General features: G+C 38.4%; 2 protein-coding genes across 3 annotated transcripts; one reads left to right on the plus strand and one right to left on the minus strand.

The window, feature by feature from the left end:
- The first annotated feature begins 3726 nt into the window (after nucleotides 1-3726).
- Nucleotides 3727-5521, plus strand: LOC133518786 (mitochondrial-processing peptidase subunit beta). The gene has a single exon (XM_061852488.1). It carries the CDS (start codon nucleotides 3931-3933, stop codon nucleotides 5332-5334), a length of 1404 nt encoding a protein of 467 aa, XP_061708472.1. The 5' UTR covers nucleotides 3727-3930; the 3' UTR covers nucleotides 5335-5521.
- On the minus strand, nucleotides 5452-26197 carry LOC133518785 (conserved oligomeric Golgi complex subunit 3). Of its 2 annotated transcripts, none has more exons than XM_061852487.1 (13): nucleotides 25986-26197; nucleotides 25693-25884; nucleotides 24762-24888; nucleotides 23123-23271; nucleotides 20199-20348; nucleotides 17847-17956; nucleotides 16710-16928; nucleotides 15071-15210; nucleotides 13523-13683; nucleotides 8872-9080; nucleotides 7435-7873; nucleotides 6307-6489; nucleotides 5452-5903 (listed from the first exon to the last, which is right to left on the minus strand). In XM_061852487.1, exons 1-13 carry the CDS (start codon nucleotides 26124-26126, stop codon nucleotides 5646-5648), a joined length of 2478 nt encoding a protein of 825 aa, XP_061708471.1. In that variant the 5' UTR covers nucleotides 26127-26197; the 3' UTR covers nucleotides 5452-5645. The 2 variants fall into 2 exon arrangements, with proteins under 2 accessions (XP_061708471.1, XP_061708470.1); XM_061852486.1 differs by having other exon boundaries at nucleotides 25977-26197.
- Nucleotides 26198-26313: the final 116 nt, after the last annotated feature.

Genomic DNA, 26313 nt, shown 5'->3' on the forward strand with positions numbered 1-26313 from the left:
GGGGGTAAGAATATTGCAAACTCGGGTACACCCTCGTGTCCAATATTTCTCTTACCCCCCTCGTTGTACAATGTACTATAGTTCATAGTGACGAAACTGTAAATCTAATAAATAAATAATAATAAATAAATCAATAAATATTATAGATCATTATTACACAAATTGACTAAGTCCTACAGTAAGCTCAATAACGCTTGTGTTGAGGGTACTTAGACAACGATATATATAATATGTAAATATTTATAAATACTTAAATACATCGAAAACAAATATCCATGCTCATCACACGAATAAATGCCCTTACCAGGATGTGAACCCGGGACCATCAGCTTCATAGGCAGGGTCACTACCCACTAGGCCAGACCGGTCGTCAAAATCTAAAGATTTTGGAAAGTTATTAAATACACGTAAGATGTATTTAAAATACGTACAGTACAGCCCGACGTTTTGAGCCCTTTCTCAGTTCTCGTGGTCTACAAGTGAAGGCCAGTCCAGATGGGATTTTTTTGTGCCAGTCTGATCAAATTTGGCTCGCCTATTTCAACTATTTTTTTTATCAACCATCCACAGATTATGAACGATATTACCGATGAAATTGAAGGAGCGGACGCAAGAATACATAAATTGGAATTCTATGTTGTAGGATGCTAGTATTCGCGTTTGGAGACATTTTTTAAAGGTTAAATTTGACAAAGGGTGTAGCAGGATAGCCTAGGAAAAACTGCCCCCAGCGATTTTGGGCCGAAACTGTAATCAAACGATGCCTTTTGGGGAGGTTATACTCTGCACAAAGTTTCATCCCTCTGTTACCCCCTAGGGGTGAAAAACACCCGATTAACCCCAAAACTGTTTTAATTATTTTTGCTTAAACTATGAAAGTGACGAATTTAAAATTTTGTACAAATATTCATAAGACTAAAAGCTATGTGCTAAAAAAATATTAACCCCCTAACCATTTAAATTCTTGTAAAAAAACCGAAAATAAAAAAAGAATCACCCTGTATATCAAGTTTGGCTCATGGTACACACACCATTTTTTTTTTCAAAAATGAACCAGTTTATATTCTACATTATACAAAAGTTTCATGGACCTACTCCAGAAGGAACATTGCGAAATTAATATGTATTGGCTCTTTGGTGCGTACTATTCATTGAACTCCCACTAAGAGCCTTGCATTATTAATAAACAATGGCTTGCGATCGGACCGCTGCTCGTGCCCGATTTGAAAAAGGTGGGGATAAAGAAGTATGAATCAAACTCATTTGTATTTATAAAAACATTTTTAGGGTTCCGTAGTCAACTAGGAACCCTTATAGTTTCGCCATGTCCGTCTGTCTGTCTGTCTGTCCGAGGCTTTGCTCCGTGGTCGTTAGTGCTAGAAAGCTGAAATTCGGCATGGATATATAAATCAATAAAGCCGACAAAGTCGTACAATAAAATCTAAAAATTTTTTTTTTTTGAGGGTACCCCAAAAATTCACCCCTACACGTAAAATGGGGGTGAATTTTTTTTTTTTGCTTCAATCCTACGGTGTGGGGTATCGTTGGAAAGGTATTTCAAAACTAATAGGGGTTTTCAACTAGGGAATGCAAAAACCGGAGGTTTTTCAAAACCGGTTTTTTCTTCGGTTTTACAAAAAAAAAACGAAACCGGTTAAAACCGGTTTCGTTTTTAGAATCAACAATTCTTAAATTCATCGCCATGGAATAAAGAAAAGATTGCTTCACGTGTAAAAACGAATGCTAGTATAGTATATACACGATTTTATCACGAAATTAAAGACAGAATATCTGACTATTTTATTGTATTCTATGGGAATTGTCAAATGACTTAATGTTATTTGTAACTAGGAATAGGAACAAACCAATTTTATTAAATTATTTTTTTGGTTTTTTGTTTAGACATTGTCATTTGTCATTTTTTCTTAAATATATGACAATATCAATTTATAATTTAATGTTATTTGTCTTAAATCAAATGGCCCAATCCGAAATCTTGCTCTAAGTTTTTCGCTGTCTTCTAGTATATTAGAAACTGATGATGTTAGCTTAAACTGGGCAAACACAGGTAGTCAAGTAATTCCATTCTTTAGGGTTTGAACTACCCTTTCCTATTAGTGCGAAAGAAACAAAAAAGGTTGTCGGTAAGTCGTTATCACCGAACCAACCAAAAGACTCTAAAGCTGCCATTGATATAATTGATTACGTGGAATTTTTCAACAGCGCATCGCATAATAAAATTATAAATAAGACCTTTTATACCCATTTTTATTAAAAAGTACTACTATACAATTCGTACACCAGCACGGATGTCCTGCCACTGCCAATACTTTAAATTATTTAAATCTTTCGTATTTTTGTATTTTGTACCGTAAAAATTCATTTAGCGTTACAAATGATCAAACTAACACAACACCACATTATTTGATTTGATGTCGATTCAACCGGTTTAGGACCGGTTTATACCCTTATAATGAATAAAACATGCAACTTAGGTAAATAAATAAAAAAACCGAATAAAACCGAAACCGGTTTTTTCAAATTCTAAAAACCCGGTTTTGGGTTTCCGTCAAAAATCCGGTTTTTTCGGTTTCGGTTAAAACCGGTTTGCATTCCCTATTTTCAACAAACATTTTTTGATAAAGTGAATATATTCGGAGATAATCGCTCCGAAAAAAAAAAAAAATGTGTCCGAAAATGTGTCCCCCCCTCTAACTTTTGAACCATAGGTCCAAAAAATATGAAAAATATCGTGGAAGTAGAGCTTAAGAAAGACATTAAATGAAAATTATAGCGGACATGATCAGTTTAGCTGTTTTTGAGTTATCGCAAAAAGTTTCCCCTTCATAGTAAAAAGACTTTAATTAGGTACTGATTGTGCAAATTTGCCTATTTGTTTAACTCGCGTGAAAGGTATCGTTTCATCCCTTGGTTAACAATTTACTATACTTTAAGCTCCAGTTTAGCTTATTGTGACGGAAGAGTAACTACGGAACCCTACACTGAGCGTGGCCCGACATGCTCTTGGCCGGTTTTTTTAAATTATTTTGTTTTCGGGTCCGAGACGTTGCGTATTAAGCATGATATGAGTATAATGATTAGTGGCTACGAAATAGTACGTTTATTTTAATTTCGCAATGTTCCTTCTGGAGCAGGTCCATGAAACTTTTGTATAATGTAGAATATAAACTGGTTCATTTTTGAAAAAAAAATGGTGTGTGTACCATGAGCCAAACTTGATATACAGGGTGATTCTTTTTTTATTTTTGTTTTTTTTACAAGAATTTAAATGGTTAGCGGGTTAATATTTTTTTAGCACATAGCTTTTAGTCTTATTAATATTAGTCCAAAATTTCAAATTCATCACTTTCATAGTTTAGGAAAAAAAAATTAAAACAGTTTTGGGGTTAATCGGGTGTTTTTCACCCCCAGGGGGTAACAGAGGGATGAAACTTTGTGCAGAGTATAACCTCCCCAAAAGGCATCGTTTGATTACAGTTTCGGCCCAAAATCGCTGGGGGCAGTTTTTCCTAGGCTATCCTGCTACACCCTTTGCGCGTCATGGTGGATGACACAAACTATGCCTATTCTTTAAAATCATTAAAATAAAATGACAAAAGTTTTAAACGAAGGTGACACACTAGAAATATTACTTAATTGGTTTATCTGTAGTCACATTTCCTAAAATATGTTTGAGTCACATTTTTACAAAGCATCTCGTTTTCATCAGTAATAAATTTGTCTTGTACAGACGAAATCATCACGTTTTGGCAAAAAAGTAAGCATTTAAATTTATCAGCCATCTTGAAAAAACTAAAATCTTGTTCATTGACTTTGACGTATCGCAAACCATTTTCATTCCTTGCTCATTTATTACGTAAATCAGCGAGCATAAGAACTTTATCGTAACAGGCAAGGATTCACATAAAAATGCTTAAAGTAGCGACTACGTTGCGACTGCTGTCCTCCCAGGGCGTGCAGGTCAGGTCCTTAGCTACCGCCGTCGGTTACAAGCAGGCACTAGTCAACGTTCCACCGACCAGGCTTACAGTGCTCGACAATGGACTGCGAGTTGCCTCCGAGGACTCCGGCGCCGCCACGGCGACCGTTGGCCTGTGGATTGATGCCGGCTCCAGGTACGAGAACTCTAAAAACAACGGAGTCGCTCATTTCTTAGAACACATGGCTTTCAAAGGCACCAGCAAAAGATCGCAGACCGACCTAGAGTTGCTCGTCGAGAACATGGGAGCGCATTTAAATGCGTACACGTCTCGGGAACAGACCGTGTTTTACGCTAAATGCCTCGCGAATGACGTGCCCGCGGCCGTCGAGATCCTTGCCGACATTATTCAGAATTCGTCGCTCGCTGAACCCGAAATCGAACGCGAACGAGGCGTGATCCTCCGAGAGATGCAGGATGTCGAAAGCAACCTGCAAGAGGTCGTATTCGACCACTTACACGCCACTGCCTTCCAAGGCACACCCCTAGGACAGACCATCTTGGGACCCACCAAGAACATTAAGAAGATCTCCAAGGCTGACTTGCAGCAGTACATCAAGACACACTACCAGCCAGCGCGCATCGTGCTGTCTGGCGCCGGTGGTGTTGAGCATGAGAAGCTGGTAGACCTTGCCAACAAGCACTTGGGCAAACTGAAGAACACAGCTCTTGATGTCCCTGAAATTGCTCCCTGCCGCTACACTGGTTCTGAAATCAGAGTCCGTGATGACTCCATGCCCCTGGCTCATGTGGCTATTGCTGTTGAAGGTGCTGGTTGGACCGATGCTGATAACATTCCTCTAATGGTTGCAAATACTCTTATTGGAGCTTGGGACCGATCCCAGGGCGGTGGCGCCAACAACGCCTCAGTGCTCGCCCGCGCTGCATCCTCTGAAGGCCTATGCCACAGCTTCCAGTCCTTCAACACTTGCTACAAGGACACTGGTCTGTGGGGCATTTACTTTGTTGCTGAGCCCCTCCAGATTGAGGACATGGTCTACAACATCCAGTCTGAATGGATGAAGCTCTGCATTTCTGTCACCGAGGGAGAAGTTGAGCGTGCAAAGAACCTGTTAAAGACAAACATGCTCCTACAGCTCGATGGCACTACCCCTGTCTGTGAAGACATCGGTCGCCAGATGCTCTGCTACAACCGCAGAATCCCTATCCACGAATTAGATGCTCGCATTGATGCTGTCACTGCCGCAAACATCCGTGACGTCTGCTACAAATACATCTATGACAAATGCCCTGCAGTTGCTGCTGTTGGTCCCACAGAAGGCTTACCCGACTACACCAGGCTCCGCGCCGGCATGTACTGGCTTAGGGCGTAAATTAATGTAATTATTGTCATAGATAATCTTTTAGAATCTTTATTTAAATCAGTCAACAACACATTAAATCTACTGATCCCAAATGTCTGTTGTTTTATTACATTAAAACACAATGTCTTTGGTGGAATGTGTATTTATTATAGGAGAATAAGTAAATGAGATGGAAATAAACAATTCTGTTTTCCAATACACATGTTTTCATTTATAAATTATCATAGATAAAATTTGAAGCCAATACTTAAAATTACATATTGCGATAAATATAAATTTAACAAAGTACTTCATTTCAAGCCCATATCTCCCCATAATTATCACACATTCATAGTTCCTGTGGCCTCACTGAGCTCCTTCTCCTGAACGCTGGTAACACTGGGCTTACGCACTGTGCTGGTCTTCCTCTTTGTCCCATAAGGCAACACCGGCTCATTGTGGCTGATGAGACTGGCCGAGGATATGAATACGGAGATCTGCTCGTGCGTGGGACAGGCCACTAGGAGCGCGTCTTCATAAGAATAGCCTCCGTTCGTTAGAAGCTGCTCGATTTGCACGAAGTAGCCGACAACGTTGTTCTGAAAAAAAATGGAAGGGTTAATGACTTAATGAGACAATGAAGTTCTTAAGTAATAAAGTAACATTAATTGCATGTATAATACGCAAGTAAGTATAATGGGTTAGCACGTTATCTTTTCGCGGATTAGCAAAGTAATAGTTATTGCTTTAAATAATATGTGAATTTCCGCAAAGTAATGCCTGATTCTATTAATTTTTTTAGGTAAGTTAAATACTTACCTAAAAAAATTTCAATTTTAGGAACCGTGCGCATCGGAAGATCTGCCATCTTGGGACATAAATCGAAAACTTGAACTTGGCACTGACGATAATAAACAGGCTCCATCTAATAAGCAGCTGCGCGCGTCAGTTGACATCTTTGGTGGCTAAAGGCTTAAGTAGTTGCCACAAAAAAATCTTTACCCTAATAGGCCTGAACAGTATAAACTCCGTCTCCTTGTTAGCCAGGTACAGTTGCATGGATCGCTGCAGCGAAGCCAGATGCGCTTTGATGAGCCTCTGCGCTTCCTTCACCACAACCGCCATCTCTTCAGGTGAGGCCCACGGCTGGCTCCTGATCTGATCTGCTGGGGTAAAGGCTTGTACCTGGTAATGGAGACAGAACCTTTAGTCAGGCGGGTCTACACAGAGCGAGCATACGCGCGAGGCAATGTTCTCGCGCACAAACCGACCAGTATAGACGTGCCTCGGCGCGCTCAAGCGAGGAAAACGCGCGCGCCGCCTCGGCCGAGTCTATACTGGCAAGTTTGTGCCCGAGAAAATTGCCTCGTGCGTATGATCGCTCTGTGTGGGCCCGCCTAATGATACCTATACAAATATTCGTAATAAACATTTGATAATTTTCTTACAGACTAAGCCGGGAAGCAGTATGAAATATAGGTAAGCAAAATGGGGGCGAATGTTATACTGCGACTTTCCCGCATAGACAGATAGACACCATGTGCACGATTTTGAAAGTTGCCATACAAATTTTGCTGTCACTATTTGTCACTGTGACGGTATTCGATAAAATCCCGAATATACGGAAAAATTATCGCCGTGTATCCTTAGTGGTTTGGAATATTGCTAATATTGGTCAAAAACTATAATCTTGAATCATATTTGTTTGTTAGGGACCTTACGCGGTATAGTCTGCTATCTTGTGGTCTAAATTAGAAACGTAAACTTGACATTGAGAGTTTGCGCTAATAGGCTCTTGCTGCGTTTGGTTCGACGTATTTACTATTCAGAAATTTATTAAAAGTACTCTAGTCACACCTGATGGAAAGTGAAAACAGGGCCTAAGATGGAGCTCACCGGTTCAGTCGCAGCTAAGAACTCATAAGCTCACATAGCATTTGCAAAAAAATGAGTGCCATCTTGAGTGTGCATAATACTATCGCGGTAAGAGACAGAGGGCTCCAGTGCTATCACCTAGAATTCACGCGTGCTCCAATAACTTGTAACTTATTCTTTCGACTATCATGTTATTTTTTTCATAACAGGTAAATTTCAACATAAAAGTTGGAAGTTAACCACAACTTTACTAACCTTTTCAACAAAAGTAAGCAGCGGCCCAGACAAAATCTCAGTCGCATGCCTAATGAACATCTCACAGCAACTCTTCAACTGCCTATCCACCTCCTTCCTCGAATCCAGCAAATGCTCCTTCACCATCGGCGTGCCTTCCAACAAGAACTCTAGCAAAGCATTGTTACTGTTCAACGAAAATATCTGTTTAGGGCGCTGCAGTAAACCATATGCTGCATTTTTCATATTACTGAAGTCTAAAGTTGTTTCCTTTATGACGAAGTCGACTTGGAAAGGGGCGATTTGTTCTCTGAGAATGAGGAGGTGTTTGATTTGGAAGAGCTCGCCGTCGATGTTGGTTTGCGTGGCGCAGATCTGCTTGCAGGCGCTGTCCAGGCTTTGTACGCAGAGGGAGATCGCTTCTTGCGCTAGGCCTTGGAATACTTTCTTTTCTAAACATCTGTAACAAAATCATGTTCAGAAACAACCTTATTCAATAAAAATCGGCTTCGAGCATGTAATGCCTCTGGTGTTGCAGGCGTCCATAGGCTACGGTGACTGCTTACTATCAGGCGGGCCGTATGCTTGTTTGCCAACGTCGTGGTATAAAAAAAAAATCCTAGAGAATTTTTAGAGAATTGAATACTATTACCGGTATCCCCACGGAAAAATTCTAAAATTGTGAAACTGTCCAAATGAAAAAAAAAAATGGAATCTTTTGACATTTTTATGTGGGGAATGAAATTACCCATTAGGTATAAAATGGAAACGCCATTTTTTTTCGAAAATATCAAAAATGTTAGAAACTACTGAAGGTGCGCAGAAACCGTAGTATTATATGTAATATGTAAGTTACTTATTTTAATTGCTATATATAAAGGTCAGTCGGGACAGGACAATTTTTCGCCCAATCTGATTAAATTGTGAATTTAAGCAGGTGGTGCGGACGTAAAAATGGCAATCTTCGACGCTAGTCTGCGACTCTTGCGCGTTTAAGCGCAATTATTTAATTTAGAGCGCTCGCCTGTCACCGTAACTACCGTAATTGGTGATTAATTTGTGTACATGAAGACGCTTGATCAGATCGACATCAATTTAATTTCTGATCAAATTGTCCAATTTGATCATACCGTCTGGACGGGCCTTAAAACAGAATATCTAAAAGTACTGACTATGGAAGATGGAGGTAAGGAATGGAATCTCCATACCAAAAAGTGTAAGTAAACCTTAAATAGGTGGCGCTACAGTACCTAGAATACTTTAAAAAAATAATGAAATCATAGACAGCGAACTTCACTCCATCAATAACGCCTAGGTTCTTAGCTACTCTAGCGCTACTCTGGAGTGATTTGGAACTATTATAGCTGACAGCTGGACACTTGCAACAGTTCTACCATAAGAGATTTCACACCTTTTAATTCCACGCTCCATAGTACGGACTTTGCTGTCAATAGTTACCTGTAGAGCCTAGACAGCGCGGCCAAGGTCCGGCGCACCGCGGGGTACCACATGCCGTGCAGGTCGGCGGGCGAGCCGGGCGGCCGGCGCGGCGCCTCCGCCGGCGCGGGGGCCGCCTCCTGCGACGTCGCCGAGGTGTCCGACACCATGGAGTTGCGGGAGTCCGACCGCTTTAGGGCCTGCTCTTGTTGGATGGAGAGGGCGATTTGCTAGAATAAAAGAATAATATTTAAATAAGTTCTTGCCAAAAATATCATTTTTAGGGTTCCGTAGCCAAATGGCAAAAAACGGAACCCTTATAGATTCGTCATGTCCGTCTGTCTGTCCGATTATGTCACCGCCACTTTTTTCCGAAACTATAAGAGCTATACTGATCAAACTTGGTAAGTAGATGTATTCTATGAACTGCATTAGGATTTTTACACAAATATAGAAAAAAAAAAACAATAAATTTTGGGGGTTCCCCATACTTAGAACTGAAACTCAAAAAAACTTTTTTCATCAAACCCATACGTGTCATCTATGGATAGGTCTTTAAAAATGATATTGAGGTTTCTAATATCATTTTTTTCTAAACTGAATAGTTTGCGCGAGAGACACTTCCAAAGTGGTAAAATGTGTCCCCCCCCCCCCGTAAATTCTAAAATAACAGAATGAAAAATCTAAAAAAAATATATGATATACATTGCCATGCAAACTTCCACCGAAAATTGGTTTGAACGAAATCTAGTAAGTAGTTTTTTTTAATACGTCATAAAAAAATTTAAAAAATTCTTTCATCAAACCCATACGTGTGGGGTATCTATGGATAGGTCTTCAAAAATGATATTTAGGTTTCTAATATATTTTTTTTCTAAACTGAATAGTTTGCGCGAGAGACACTTCCAAAGTAAAAAAAATTGTGTCCCCCCCCCCCCTGTAACTTCTAAAATAACAGAATGAAAAATCTAAAAAAAATATATGATATACATTACCATGCAAACTTCCACCGAAAATTGGTTTGAACGAGATCTAGTAAGTAGTTTTTTTTTATACGACATAAAAATTAAAATTTTTTTTTTTTTACATCAAACCCATACGTGTGGGGTATCTATGGATAGGTCTTTAAAAATGATATTTAAGTTTCTAATATCATTTTTTTCTAAACTGAATAGTTTGCGCGAGAGACACTTCCAAAGTGAAAAAAATGTGTCCCCCCCCCCCCTGTAACTTCTAAAATAAGAGAATGAAAAATCTAAAAAAAATATATGATATACATTACCATGCAAACTTCCACCGAAAATTGGTTTTGGACGAGATCTAGTAAGTAGTTTTTTTTAATACGTCATAAATGGTACGGAACCCTTCATGGGCGAGTCCGACTCGCTCTTGGCCGCTTTTTAGTACAAGCTTTTATCGCTGACTGTACATTTTTACCACAGACAACTACTTCTAATCGAAACAATTCTAAAAACCCAGAACCCAATTAGGTTGCGTTGTTTCATCACAGAGTTCCTATGGCTACCTCCTGTCTCCATCATCAGAACGGCTCGATGGTCACCAGACTTACATATGTATGCAAAGTTTCAACTCAATTGGAAATCGGAAAGTGGGTCAAATTTAGCTTCCAAGATTTGACCACACTATAGTTCGTTTGAATTTATACTTTGCCTTTTTATTAGAAAACGATTAAACCATCTTGACGGGTCTCTTTATTGAAAGAAAAGCACTTTAGAAAAATAAGTCACAGCTAATTAACAACACTCCTTCCTTGCCGTATCCGGCAATGGCGACTCCATCAACAATTCTTATCCCACACGATGCGCAATGGAGTTGTCCAGTCGAGTCGAGTCCAGTGTAAGTCGTTGTTTTTCGATTTGTCGCGCTTTAGGGCCAAAAGTAAAGTCACGAAGCACTCGATATTGGACATACTTTACGCGGATGACGTTTGCCTTATGGCTGATTCAGCAGAATCTCTCCAGTCGTACGTGGACTCTCTCCATGCGTCATGCTGTAAGTTTGGCTTGGTGATAAGTGCGGCAAAAACGCAAATTCTTGTACAACCACCTAGGGGCTGTCATATGGAATACTCCAGTATCAATCTGGATAACAAAGCTAATTAACAATTATATAGCGTATCATATATTTATGTTTATACATTCTTTTGGTTTCATATGTAATAGTTAGTATACTTCAAAAGCGTTTTTTCTATAATTAGACAAGTTATGATCGTTTAGTTTTTTTCTAATGATAAAAAAACGAGGTACTTATAGGAATATCCATTCAAATATGCATATTGGCTACCACTATATAATAAAATATATAGCGAATCGCTTTTATTTTAACCTTTTTGTACCCAATGAATGTACCTCATAATTTTCAACGGATTTCTTCGTTCTATTTGCCACATTTTCGAAATATTTCTTCATTTTAAATTGCCAGTCACTCGCCATTGCCAATAATCTTGGCTTGCAGACACTTCAAATTTACGATTAATCTTATTAGTATTTCTAATATTCCGTATAAAAATTATTCTTTCTCCACTTTTGACAATTTATTTCAAGTATGATGACATTGACATGATAGGGAAATACTAATAGGTGGTGTTATTTAGCCAAAATAAGTCTGAGGTAAAATAGCACTATAAATAATATACAACGTTCTCTTGTGTTGGAGGCCAAGATACTTTTTTATTATACTTTTTAGAGTAACCGAGCCAGAGAACTTGTTCATGTTTTTTATTTAATGTTGAGGTTTGAAGTATTGGCAAATAAGGTACATAAGGGTAATAAGGCCTTCCTAAGGGAGTTTGGTTATAAAATAAAAAATTGTTGATATAATCAACATCTTTTAATTTTTATGAGTTTTCCAATTCCAAACACTACAAAATGAACTAAAAAACAAATAAAACCACAATAAAAGGATTTTAAAAACCTTACTAATAATAGACTTTATTGTACGCTGGTAGGGTAATAAGGCTTAAGGGACGCCTATGATTTTAACAACTAAAATAATTATAATAGCCATACCACCATATATTTAGAACTTGAGACCAATAATTATTACACTTTAATGCCTGGTGTAGGTGTGAATTGGGTAAGATAATCCCGAATTAACGCCCAAATGGAACAGTACAATTTGCGAAGTAAACTGTCAATCAATCAGCCTTAGAGATATGCTTACAAATATTATAATCAAAATATAGCAAAATAAAGAACAAACATTTTTTTTTCCATGACTCACGTAGGCGCCTATAGGAAAATAAGGCCTAAATGTAATTTTTTTTTTTGTAGGCCTTATTTATTACCCACCAACGATGTATGTAAACCAAAAAGGATAAACATGAATGGGATTATAACATGATATTTACACGTTTAGCACAGTATAAGAGATAAATAAGAAAGTAAATGATCGCAAGATTGCCATAATACAAAAAATACAAATGTAGATAATATTACGAAAACTACAAATATTTTTTCCGGGCCAATCTTATACCTTTAAACGAGCAATTCTTGTATATTTATATAGTTCGGGGATCTCGGAAACGGCTCTAACGATTTCAATGAAATTTGGTATATGGGGGTTTTTGGGGGCGAAAAATCAATCTAGCTAGATCTCATCTCCGGGAAAACGCGCATTTTTGAGTTTTTATGTTTTCCGAGCAAACCTCGGTCTCCCAGATATTAGTTGTTAATGGCAAGGCACGTGGCCACTTTTCACTATGGATTATTCAATACTGACGACCAGGAACCTCAGTTCACAAGATCACCTGATAAAGTCATGGACATGTCTGCACAAAAACACGATTTTGGCAAGTTAGGCCTTATTACCCGCCAGGCCTTATTATCCTTAGGTACTTTAAATCCATTCATTATACACATTATATTAGTCAATCTGTTGAAATAATCTACTAGATTTTATAGTAGAGAGCTCGTAGAACTCGTCAATGGAATAAAATTTGTAACGGCAATCGGGTCAGAGGGCCTACCGCGAACATAAAAAGTAGTAGTAGTAAAACACTTTATTGTACAAAAGTGAAAACAAAACAGGGAAAAAAAAACACTCATCATTAACACAAAGGCGAACTTATGTCTTTAAGAGATCTCTTCCAGTTAACCTTTGAGCAACACTTGTTACAAATTCAAGTACAATCATCCTAGTAACATGTTAATCACTCACACACTTTTGTTTTCATGGCAAATTAATGGATTGTTTTTTTTTTGTGTAGTTTGGTAACGGTTCTTAGTTAATATTGTAATGGTCATGTGTATGTTTTTTTTCTGGTTTTTAATTTTGTATGTTTGGTTTTTATATCAATAATAATGATTGAATGTTAATTTCTTTGTGTCGTTAGCGTTGGGGTCCCTATTAACTCTAGATTAAGTCCGGTCCCCACAGAAAACCGGCGCCATGGATTGCCGCGGCATTACGCTGAGTGGGGATACTATTTTAGCGTCCAAATGTTTTTTTATGTCTGCATGCCTTCTTTTTTATGTAGTATGTTCTGGCGTTAAATAAATGTATTTCCTTTCTTTCTTTCAATTGAAGGAGAATTGGTACGGTTTCGATATCTTTCTATCGCCCTTGTTAATTCGACGGACAGATAGAGAAATAAATGGGATAAGAGCAAGTGAATGATGATATAGAGAAATAAATAAACGAACGAACGAACCTCCATCATGAGGAGTTTGCCCGGGTACTGCAGGTCGGGCGGCGCGGGGCGGTACAGCAGCACGTCGGAGCGGAGGTGCACGTGCGCCCTGAACACTAGGCGCTCCTGTGCGTCTTGGAGGAGGGCACGGGCGCAGGCTCCTAATGCTGCTAGGGTTTCCGCTGAAAATTACACAAAAAATACTTGTACATAAAACACGTCCTCTTTCGGAAAACCCAACGCGCTCCAAGAGCGCGCCAAATGCGATCACAAAACTTCAACTTCGACCGTACGTTTTTTTATATCACGACAGTGGCAAACAAGCATACGGCCCGCCTGATGGTAAGCAGTCACCGTAGCCTCCAACTCAACTCCAGAGGTGTTACATGCGCGTTGCTGACCATTTAAAAATCGGAGGACGTTCCTCTTAAACCGCTCAGTCAACCGCACGTCAGCGGGGTACATCCACACCGGCCGCATGGACGCAGTGTTTATACAGCAAGCAAGAAGTGCAAGAACGCAGTTCCGCACTAAAAGACCAGAATGAGCTAGATCATTCGGTGGTGGCCAAGGTTTTTTCTAATATTATTTAAGTTTTCGTGCCAATGAAATAAAAGTTGCACAATAATACTTCTGGTTAAGGTGCCTTAGGTTCAGGGAGCGGAATTTTTGAACTATCGCACCGCTTTTTTGGATAATAATACGGTTGCCAAAAAAATTATATAAGTATTCTTGAGGATTTTCTCTACGGACTTCAGCGATTCGAATCCTAATGTTTTTGACTTATGCTCGATAGAAAAAAATCACGAACATACCTAGGTCTAAAACGCACTTAAAAAAATTGTAACAATTTATGCACAAAAGCTACAAATAAAAAAAATTGCTAGTAATAAAAATGCGCAATTTTATTTTTGAGGGAACTCAGCGATTACTTTTTTCTTTTTTAAACTTACAAAACATTAAAATTAAAAAACATGATTAAAATAATTCCACGGATGACACTCATGTATTACGTACGTAACATCCGTAGAATTATTTTAATGTTATGTCTCACGACAGTTTAAATTCGATCAAAAACATGATATCCGCGGTCCCGAACATGCACATTCATCTCGCTCATGTTGAGATGGATGTGCATGTTTCTCACCTATACTTGAATCATGTGCACTTAACCTACACCTAGACATATTTATTATAGTTGTAAAAATCTTAGGCCAGCCTTAGGCCTTATTACCCTGCCAGCGTAAAATAAAACCTAATAATAAGGTTTTTAAAATCATTGTAAAGTGGGTTTGTTTACGGTTACAGCTGCCATTTTTTTAGTCAATTGTTATTTGAATTGGAAAACTCATTAAAATTAAAAGATGTTGACTATATCAGTTTTTTTTAAATTTTATAATCTTACTCCCTTATGTGGGCCTTATTTTACTCAGGTACCTACTACTTTACACCACCTTAGACACACCTTAGTGAAACTCATAATGGCATGCGTTATGGGAACCTCTTACACCCCGCATGCGGGCCCTATCAACCAATGAAACAGATTTTTAAATGATCTCTATTACTTACGATCATTCGCCACTTGCTCCTCTAAAACTTCCACTCGAAGGATAACGCAGAGCTCGGCGAGGGTTTCCAGGTGGTTGATGTGTATGATATGTGGTCGCAATGTCTCGTACAGACCATTGCATAAAGACTGCAGATATTCTCTGAAAATATATAAAAAATTGTTACAACCGATACGGGAAGCCAGTGATGATAGATGTCGAAGCAATTTCTCCTTTGGTAATAAATGTAAACCTTAGTTTTTAATTGCGTGGAATTCTGACGTCTCCTGGTGATGACAGGCAAAAACTTACTCCTTAAATTTATGGTGAGAATTACAAGCCAAAATAAAACATCGGAAATACATTAGGACATGATTATTTTTAATTTCAATCATCATAATACTTTATTCGTGAAAACAATGATTGTTTAATTTTAAAATGCACTATTTCGACAAGATAAAATATCAGGTATTTTTTGGGGTAAAAAAATATTGTTACTGGTATCATTCTAATGACTTTCATATATCGTAAACCTTTGGACTAAAATTATATTTTTTATATTTTGTACTATATCGTTAAACAAAAAATAATGTTCAAATGAATTGGTTTATACCGTGGCAGCTCCAGCTATCCTCCATACGAACCCTGTTTTTAGCATATCTGGCCCCTGCGATATAATTATAATAAGTGTCTATGTCACATGCTTAAAATTATTGTCATTCTTTGTATTTTCCTAAAATCAAACAATATAATTGATTTAGTTTTATCAAGCGTTTTGACGTAATTTGCCGTTCGTGCGGGAACAAAGGTCGGATGGCTGTGTTCCACTCCAACCGCCGCTCGCCGCTGCTGCCGCCGCACTATGTCGTGACCAAGCCGTGAGTGTGTTCTCCTTACATCGATCTACCCTCCATGGAACTGCCCACTTTAAAAAAATTCAGTCAAATAAGAGTTCATGCAAGAAATATTAACTTCACATAAAAATAATTGATAATAAGATGTACAGTAAAAACATGTTCACTATCCCTGAAACGTTAAATTATGACAGCTGTCAGAATTCCACGCAATTAAAAACGAAGGTTTAATAATAAAACATTGTGCCATTTTGGGGAACATGTGATGACCTATGAACATAACATTTTGGCTTATGATCGATGTTTTGCGACCTAATTGAACAATTGCTCACAAAAATTTAAATGGTAAACTGCATAATGAACTGCGCTATAGTCTGTATCTTAAGTCTTCTTTTTTTTTTATACTACTTCGGTGGCAAACAAGCATACGGCCCGCCTGATGGTAAGCAGCCTCCGTAGCCTATGTAAGCCTGCAACTCCAGAGGAGTTACATGCGCGTTGCCGACCCTAAACCCGCTCCCCCTCGTTGAGCTCTGGCAACCTTACTCACCGGCAGGAACACAACACTATCTATTCTTCTTCCTTGTGTTGTCCCGGCATTTTGACACGGCTCATGGGACCCTGGGGTCCGCTTGGCAACTAATCCGTCCGTTAAATTTTTAATAAATTAATTTTATGGTAGATTGTGTCACTGGTGTCTAATTAAATGCTTGAACCCAGTTTCATCTCAATATGATATCGTATAACAGTTAACAAATTATATTATCGTTACTTAGAACATTTTAAAGAACAAATACAGATACATACTGAATGGCGGGACAGCTCCTGCTGAAAAGACGCGAGTACAGCGCGCACTCATCGCTACTGGCGTGAGCTAGCAGCGAGCAGGCGGCGCGCAGCAGCGTGCAGTGGTCGCGCGGGGGGCGCGCGGCGGCGGCGCGCAGCGCGGCGGCCGTGGGCGCGCCGGCCACCAGCGCGCGGCGCGACGCGTACTCGTGCTGGATGTCCGACAGCAGCGAGGCGTACCTACCAGTAAATAATAGTACATTGTGCAACGAGGGGGGTCAGTGAAATTTTGGAAGCGAGGGTGTTTGCAATATTCTTACCCCCGGAGTTACACAATGTTTTTCATCACACTTGCGAAGAAAAAACTAAATTTTAAGCGAAATAATTCTTAAATACGGTGACATTTCAAACATTCGTCCGCCATATTGGCATTCTTTGACAGGTTAAGGCATCGAAGACGCAGACCTATTCGGCATTCAGTCACGATTGAAAATTATGTAAAAATATTTTAAACTGCTAAGTATTAAATTAATCAAATTAAATATTTTTAAACATAAACAAACATATTCAATTATTAACGGCAGTTTTTTTAAAGTAAAACTCATTAACACTACGTGGTGTCTATGAATTCGTGCCATAATAAAATAAAAAACTTACAACTCCCTAGGGAGTTATAGCTTTTTCACAATTCATAACTCCCAAGGGAACAATATAGGTCTTTGTCCTTCAGTACACCTGCTTGAAATAATATATTTTTCAAGCAAGTGTGATGACAATAAGTTTTTCTTTTATCGCTGACTGTACTTTTCTTTCCACAGGCAACTAATACTAGAGTACTCATCGAGCCAATTCTCGATTCAATTCGCTCGATTGTACCAATTTATAGCATTGTCACCCGACTTACATATGTATGCAAATTTTCAGCTCAATCGGAAACCGGGAAGTGGATCAAATTTAACTTGCAAGATTTGATTACAAACAGACAACGGGGCAGGTGAAACTAAATAAAAGTTTGTAATAGAACCGAATTCAACAACAATAATGCAATCATGTTTTAAGTAACTTCAACGATTCGAAATCTGATTAAACAACATACAATTAATGGCTTATTAATAAATAAAATGTATTAAAAGAAATAAGTAAGTAAAATGGACTTACTCGGGGCTTTTTTCTGCTCTCGCTTCTATCTCTTCAATAACCATCTTCAGCTTGGGCACAGTGGCTTGGAACTTTCCAAAATACACGGCATAAGCAGTGTCCATGTTTTCCTAAGAAAAAACACACATGTTCACATTCACAATAATAAAAAAGATGTCTAATTTTAACAAAGTGTCAATTTAATATTGCAAATAAAATAAAACGTAACGTTTTGGATGGTCTAGCAAGACTAAAATATACTCAGGTATAGTCGTTAGATTTGTAGCTGGCCCCCAACGGCTTATCCTTTGTCTATTGTTAACTAAAACGGCGCGTGCCACTACCTGCAAAAAAAAGGGCCCGGTCACTTTAACCGGTCAATTTATTACAACTCCTATGGTAATTGAAATAAGATTCAAAATGAACAAATGGAAAAGAAATTGCGATTTCTTGTGTGGTCCCTATACGGTTACTGAGTGCCGGCGAGTCGAACGCTACCGAACCAGTCTAAAATGTGTCCTCGATATGCGTAACAAAGGCGCGTTATCGGAGAGCACACTTACACTGGTTTTTTGAGCGTTGGACTAGCCCGCGCTCAGGTGCCAATTGGAATTATACGACCCTTTTTCTGCAGGTAGTGGCACGCGCGGTTTTAGTTAACAATAGACAAAAGATTAACCGCTTCGGGCCAGCTTCAAATCAAACGACTATATATTTTTTTATATCAATATATATTTTAATGTTTACCGCGCTAATTTCACACAAAACGCCGCCGACGATAAAAAATCCATCGGACACATCCGCATTCTGCAGATGATTTTGTGATCGGCCCTAACTAATACCACTAAGCTTTGTTACTATTTTCTTTATTATTACTCACTAGGATATTTTTCTTAAGTTTAACCATGCTTTTCCAGGTACTGGTGAACACTGTGGGGCAAAACTAACAGGCTTCTGACTGATCATATTGCAGTGTTTTTATGAGATAGACAATTTTGTTGTGATTTCAAGTTTAACCATATGTTAAAAATTGTTTATGCCCTAATAATTCTGGAAAGTCTATCTATTATTAAAACTCAAAATAAAAATCAATCGTATAAAAAAACCAAGTGCAGTGATATACACGCATCAGCTTTCAACCGCTAGTGTATTAAACAATATAATATATATATGTTTCGCTACCTGATCGTTGAAATCATCATCATCATCGTCTCCTAGCCGTTTTCGGCCACAGCAACTGCTTTCTACCGCTGAGAGTGTCGCTGGTGCGCTCTCAGGTGACTGACGTAGCCAATCTTAGCAGCGAATGTGCGGCCACACTCGCTGCAGGTCAGCACCCCTCCGACGCAATTATATGTTATGGCCATAGGTGGTCTGGCCTTTAGCTCGTCACGCTTATATACAAATTATGTATCTATACTGATATATACATATTTCAATACTGAAAAGGTCACTGAATTGGTACACAGAACATATTACGTGTATGATGTAACTGTTTCATATCTGTACCTGCCTCTTTCATCTTTGGGTGATGCTCTTGCACGTGACATAGGACCGTATCAGGGAAATCTATGCTTTACAAGTTGCTTACTGCTATGCTTTACAAGTTGCTTACTGCTAGCCTTTCTCCGCAGACTTTATCTGGTTGTCCTTGGCATACGCCTCTCGCATATTCCTCCACTCTCTGTCCAGAGCCTGTCTTCTCCACAAGGCTCCAGCTACCTGCCTGAACTCGTCTTGCCATCTTATTTTTTTCCACCACCATTCCTCATTCATGACCCGGGTACATCCTTAAACTACGTCCAAAAGAGAGGTATGGGCATTGTCATCTTGCTTTGTGTGGTAGGACACAGCACAGCGGATGTCATTCCAGATCTAGAGCAGATTCCAACTGGGGAAGTACCTCCACCTTACAGAAAACCGCAGCCAAACACTAGACCCTACTCATAGTATTGTGTTCCTGCCGGTGAGTAAGGTTGCCAGAGCTCAACGAGGGGTGGGAGGGGGTTAGGGTCGGCAATGTAACTCCTCTGGAGTTGCAGGCGTACATAGGCTACGGAGACGGCTTACCATCAGGTGGGCCGTATGCTTGTTTGCCACCGACGTAGTATTTAAAAAAAATCCTTTTCCTACCCCTTGGGTACCATGTTGTGATGTCTTTTGACCATTTTTCTCTTTTGTCTCGGAGCATGTGCTACTTAAGTATAGTCATTTCACAGGTACAATGCTTATCTTTAGTCAGTACCTGTTCACTGGCATCTTTATCTTTGGCCGATACTTCACTAGGCACACGTTCTCAGCATCCTGAATCTGCTCTGAAATGGAAAAGGGAACGCAACAAGTACCGAGGCAAAGGCTTGTTTATATCTGTACCTGTTCGCTGGCATCCTCATCTTTGGGTGACAAGACTTGTTCCGTGGCGTGGTCGAGCACGTGGGTGACGTACGACCGGATCAGAGAGATGGCGCGGCTCTGCAGGTGCCGGTACTTCACTAGGTATGTGTGAGACTCTTTGAATGTGCTCTGAAATTGACAAATAGAGTATAGGGACACACCAAACTCTACTCTACAGATGATCCACAAAGGCCCTTTTGGCATGGCCATAAAAATATATAATAAAATCCCAAATGAAACTAAAGAAATAAATAATTTTAGTAACTTTAAAAATTCATTAAAAACTTATCTAGTAAAAAAAAGCATACTACACATTAAATGATTTTTTTAACGATAATTAAGTAGTAGTAGTAGTAAACTCTTTATTGTACAAAAACACATAATAAAAGGAACTTACAATTAGGAAAAGCTAAGTACAAAGGCGAACTTATTCCTTCAAGGAATCTCTTCCAGTTAACCTTTGAGTAGAAGAGAGTGAGAAGAGGGTGACAAATGCAGCAACATGTACAACGAGGTACCAGAAAGTAGAGGATACAAATACATACAAATTTTTTGGTATAATATGGACGAATAACATTACCGGCACAAATAAGACATACAGATATATCATACACCAGCCCTTTCTAATTGGCTTATGCCCATGATGCATGTTATCTCATAAGTTAGTTTTAAGAATATTGCTATACCCTTACAGGGTTCATGTGGAACTGTATTAAGTAGTTTTAAAAAACTGTACACTAACATGAGTGCAATAAACAATAAAAAAAGCGGCCAAGTGCGAGTCGGACTCGCGCATGAAGGGTTCCGTACCATTTAAGACGTATTAAAAAAAAATCTACTTACTAGATTTTGTTCAACATTTTACCACTTTGGAAGTGTCTCTCGCGCAAACTATTCAGTTTAGAAAAAAATGATATTAGGAACCTAAATATCATTTTTGAAGACCTATCCATAGATACCCCACACGTATGGGTTTGATGAAAAAATTTTTTTTTTAATTATATGACGTTTTAAAAAAAAACTACTCACTAGATCTCGTTCAAACCAATTTTCGTTGAAAGTTTGCATGGTAATGTATATCATATATTTTTTTTAGATTTTTCATTCTGTTATTTTAGAAGTTACGGGGGGGGGGGAACACACATTTTTTCACTTTGGAAGTGTCTCTCGCGCAAACTACTCAGTTTAGAAAAAAAATGATATTAGAAACCTAAATATCATTTTTGAAGACCTATCCATAGATACCCCACACGTATGGGTTTGATGAAAAAAATTTTTTTTTTAAATTTTATGACGTATTAAAAAAAAACTACTTACTAGATCTCGTTCAAACCAATTTTCGGTGGAAGTTTGCATGACAATGTATATCATATATTTTTTTTAGTTTTTTCATTCTGTTATTTTAGAAGTTACAGGGGGGGGGGGACACTTTTTTTCACTTTGGAAGGTTCTCTCGCGCAAACTATTCAGTTTAGAAAAAAATAATGTTAGAAACATTAATATCATTTTTGAAGACCTATCCATAGATACCCCACACGTATGGGTATGATGAAAAAAAATTTTTTTTTTTAATTTCATGACGTATTAAAAAAAAACTACTTACTAGATCTCGTTCAAACCAATTTTCGGTGGAAGTTTACATAGCAATGTATATCATATATTTTTTTTAGATTTTTCATTCTGTTATTTTAGAAGTTACGGGGGGGGGGACACACATTTTATCACTTTGGAAGTGTCTCTCGCGCAAACTATTCACTTTAGAAAAAAATTATATTAGAAACCTCAATATCATTTTTGAAGACCTATCCATAGATACCCCACACGTATGGGTTTGACGAAAAAAGATTTTTTGAGTTTCAGTTCTAAGTATGGGGAACCCCCAAAATTTATTGTTTTTTTTCTATTTTTGTGTGAACATCTTAATGCGGTTCATAGAATACATCCACTTATTAAGTTTGAACAGTATAGCTCTTATAGTTTCGGAAAAAAGTGGCTGTGACAGAATCGGACAGACAGACGGACATGACGAATCTATAAGGGTTCCGTTTTTTGCCATTTGGCTACGGAACCCTAAAAAGGATGTTTAATATATTCGAAGTCGACATCTAGCGTCAAGTAGCGGATTTACGGACTAGAAATTACAGTGTCTTCTTTTTCCTCGCGTTGTCCCGGCATTTTGCCACGGCTCATGGGAGCCTGGGGTCCGCTTGACAACTAATCCCAAGATTTGGCGTAGACACTAGTTTTTACGAAAGCGACTGCCATCTGACCTTCCAACCCAGAGGGTAAACTAGGCCTTGTTGGGATTAGTCCGGTTTCCTCAAGCGACTGGTAAATATCAAATGATATTTCGTACATAAGTTCCGAAAAACTCATTGGTACGAGCCGGGGTTTAAACCCGCGACCTCCGGATTGCAAGTCGCACGCTCTTACCGCTAGGCCACAAGCGCTTACTAGAAATCACAGTGTGACTGACGAAAAGTATTGCTCAACAATATAAAACTAATATTACAAGCAGAAGGTGTTGAAGGTGTTAGCTGAAAATTGTTGAGGATTAGACTTTTTGTTCGTCGCAACATCTATTGTCAAATAGCAGTACTGATAAATATGCTATTTGACGCTAGATGTCGACTACGAAAATAATAAGCGTTTTGGCAAGAAAACCGATGTACGGAGTGAGCACTCTATGCTTACTTGTCTCTATGACCATAGGATTAGTTAGTGAAAAAGTAACTGGCACTTCATAGTTCTAACAAAATAGGATAGAAAAATTTATAACCATTTTGTTACGTTTAATCACAGGGGCAGCCAGATAAGTTAGAACTAAGCTCACAGTGGCAATCTAGCAAAATGAATTCTCCTTATTACAAATTAATATTGTAAAACAACATGGAAGAACTTACATTAGTCCTCATGTACTCCAAACACTCATCAATCTTAGCCAACAAATTGAAGAATGCTTCGCTGTTGATGGACATGGTGGTACTGCTCAGCCGCTGAGACAGGTGCTCCACTTGCGTGAAGTAGTGCAGCCTCTGCCGGATATCGTCACCTGAAAATATATACATAACTTAAATTATCATCTTACTTACATTATTATTGTAAATTTGTTTTATCTTTCAGTGTTTGAAAGTATTTACAGATATTTTAAAGCACTTTAGCCACTCCAATATATCTGAAGTACCTATATGTCACGGATATTCGCATTCATATAAACATTTGCATCAAATGAAGCGAATGTTTTGCAAATGCAAATGTATGCAGGTCGTGTCCTGTTTCGTCAACTCACGTATGGGCAGTGCGCGCAATCTGTTTTCAAGTAATGCATTTTGACTAGTAGACAGCATTTCTCAACACTTTATGACATCCCATTCGAAGACGTTTTATTATGTACTAACAGTTTTTTTTCTAATTAGGAATAATAATAACAACTACATATTCCCAAGATATAACACTAGAAAAAGCGGGCCACAACAGTACAGCTGGTCCAACGACCTAAAAAAGACTGGAGGAAAAGCTTGGATGAGTGTTGCAAGAAATAGACCAGAATGGAAGACTTTGGAAGAGGCCTTCGTCAAGGGACGAGTTGGAGTTGCCGATGGAAATGATAAATAATATACTCACAAATGTAAAAACTTCAATAATAAAGGCTATTTTTATTTTTATTTATTTTACATATTCCCATTCGTATTCGCATTCGGATATTCGCATCCTGGACATTCGGATACGCTTTCATATTTGCGAATGTGAAGAATGCAACATTCGTGACGTCCCTAATCTGAAGGTTACACATTTAACGAAGATTCATGTTCGAAGGGTCTGGATCCGGGCCAAAACGTCCAACACTATGTTTTCTACAGAAAGCATTACATGATCACTGATCACCTGTCATAGAAAAAGAAAGTGTTGGGCACCTTGGCCTATTCTACATAAGTCATTCTTTAACATACTGGTATTTAGAGAACAGGCAAGCAGAAGAACGAACAAGGCCTTGGTGTTGTTCTTCTTTCTTTCCTTAACCCCAGTTTTATCCTGCTTTATATGGGTTACATTCTACACATTGAATCTCCATAGTCATAGGGTTTTGGGTGCTTTTTATTGTATAGTTACCAAACTATGAATTACAAATAGGTAGTAAGCTCCAACTGTGCTTAATAATGTTAAAACAGAGTCTGTTTATAGTCTTTACCTTCTTTTTTGGCTAATGTTCTGTCCTGCACCCAAAACCCCGAGGTATGTTAATCAGTAATCACTCTCTTGATAGTGATCCACCATATGTTGAGGGATCTTCCTATTCACAGGGATTTTAGAGATATATTTTGGATGTTGTTTTATAAAGGAAACATCAGAAACATCTTGTAGCTCAAATATTTTAACAGGTGGGTCCACATAGAACGAGCATATGCGCGAGTGTAGACGTGCCTCGCCTGAGCGCATTGCCTAGGCCGAGGCACGTCTACACTGGCCGTTTTGTGTGCGAGGAAATTGTCTTGTGCGTATGCTCACTCTGTGTGGACCCGCCTAATAGAAAACAAAAGTTACCTATGCTGGACAGTTTATTCTGGTCTGCCAGCAACTGCTCACTCATGGTGTGCAATGCGTTTGTCTTGTCTGACACCAAGTTGTACTCTTCTGACAGCTTCTCCAAGTCGGACATTGTGGCACCAATCTAGAAAATAATGGAATGGAATGTAATATTCAGACAATTACTTCAAATTTTTTTAGATATTCTATATCAGTACCTACAAAAATTCGACACATTTCCCATGCCTTGCACACCTAATGTGTGTTGTATGTGTTTGCATGGTATTTTCAAAATTACAAACCAAATATCTATTTTTTATTTTATTTTATTTAGGATCACCAACAGAAAATACATCATGAAAAAATAATCTGTAGCTTACATAACATTAAGGCTAGATGTTTGTCCAATTATAGGTAACCACAGCTTATTAAATAAGGATATATGGGAGTGGTCATTACTCTATACAAACATACTCAACTCATTCCTCCATGGTTTTTGACCTTTGAGCAATGATTTTTTCAACACAGATTAATATCATCAATATTGATGTTGGACAGTTTTGCTTTTTATAATATTTTGGTTTTTTTAAGTGCTAGAGCCCTTCAAATATTCACAACAAAGCTTAATTGACTAGACTGCAAAAAAAGCATGGCATTCAAAACTAATATCAGTTAACCCAAAAAGCAAAACAGCCTGACACATAAAATTTCATTACCTTAGATTTCAAAATTTCAGGCATACAGGTGACAGACAGGTAACAGTTGAGTATGAAGTCCTGATTTTTGAGATTATTACGCAGGGTTTATCACCTAAGCTGCATATAGTGCATTTTCACCTAGCATGACAGATATATTCATCTGACATTCTCATGAGCACAGCTCCTATATCCTCTAAAAAACCGATTTTTTATAAGTTTATACAAGAAAACCTTAAGTGCTATTTACATACCTGATTAGTTAAAGCAACACACTCATTTCGTCTGTCCTCTAACTGCCTGTAATAAGCTTTATACGGTGCGTCTGCTTTCTCCACGTTACTCTCACAGAGCCTCTCATACCACTCCAGAAAATCGTATGTTGTGTCTACAGGGGGCACGGCGTTTTTATCGACATCTTCCGCTGAACTAGCTTGCACATTATCCTAAAATGATAACCGTTCAAAATAGAACACGTTGATTTAGTTTTACATTTTAAATAAAATGTAAATAAGACAAAACATAAATAAATACAAACATCTTCAACCTCTGTCGGTTCGCCTAGCAAAAGTGCTTCTATATCTAATATTGCTTCCCTTTGGGAAGATGTAAGCGGTGCTAGAGGATTTGTAGGAGATTCCCATAGTAACAATCTACTCTGTATTTCTTTTAAACTCATATTATCCATAATTTCTTGTCAACAAATACAGCATACAGCACTTTTACGTTATACGTGGTCTACGAAAATTGTTGATTGACGTTGTAATCAATTTGACAGTTTTGACATTTAACCTTATATAGGGTGCGTTCAATTCCGAGGAGATGAGGTACATTATGCACAAAGAATACAATACTCACTAGGAGGCCACTGCCAA

Source organism: Cydia pomonella, chromosome 6 (genome assembly GCF_033807575.1).
Source record: "Cydia pomonella isolate Wapato2018A chromosome 6, ilCydPomo1, whole genome shotgun sequence".
Taxonomy (NCBI): domain Eukaryota; kingdom Metazoa; phylum Arthropoda; class Insecta; order Lepidoptera; family Tortricidae; genus Cydia; species Cydia pomonella.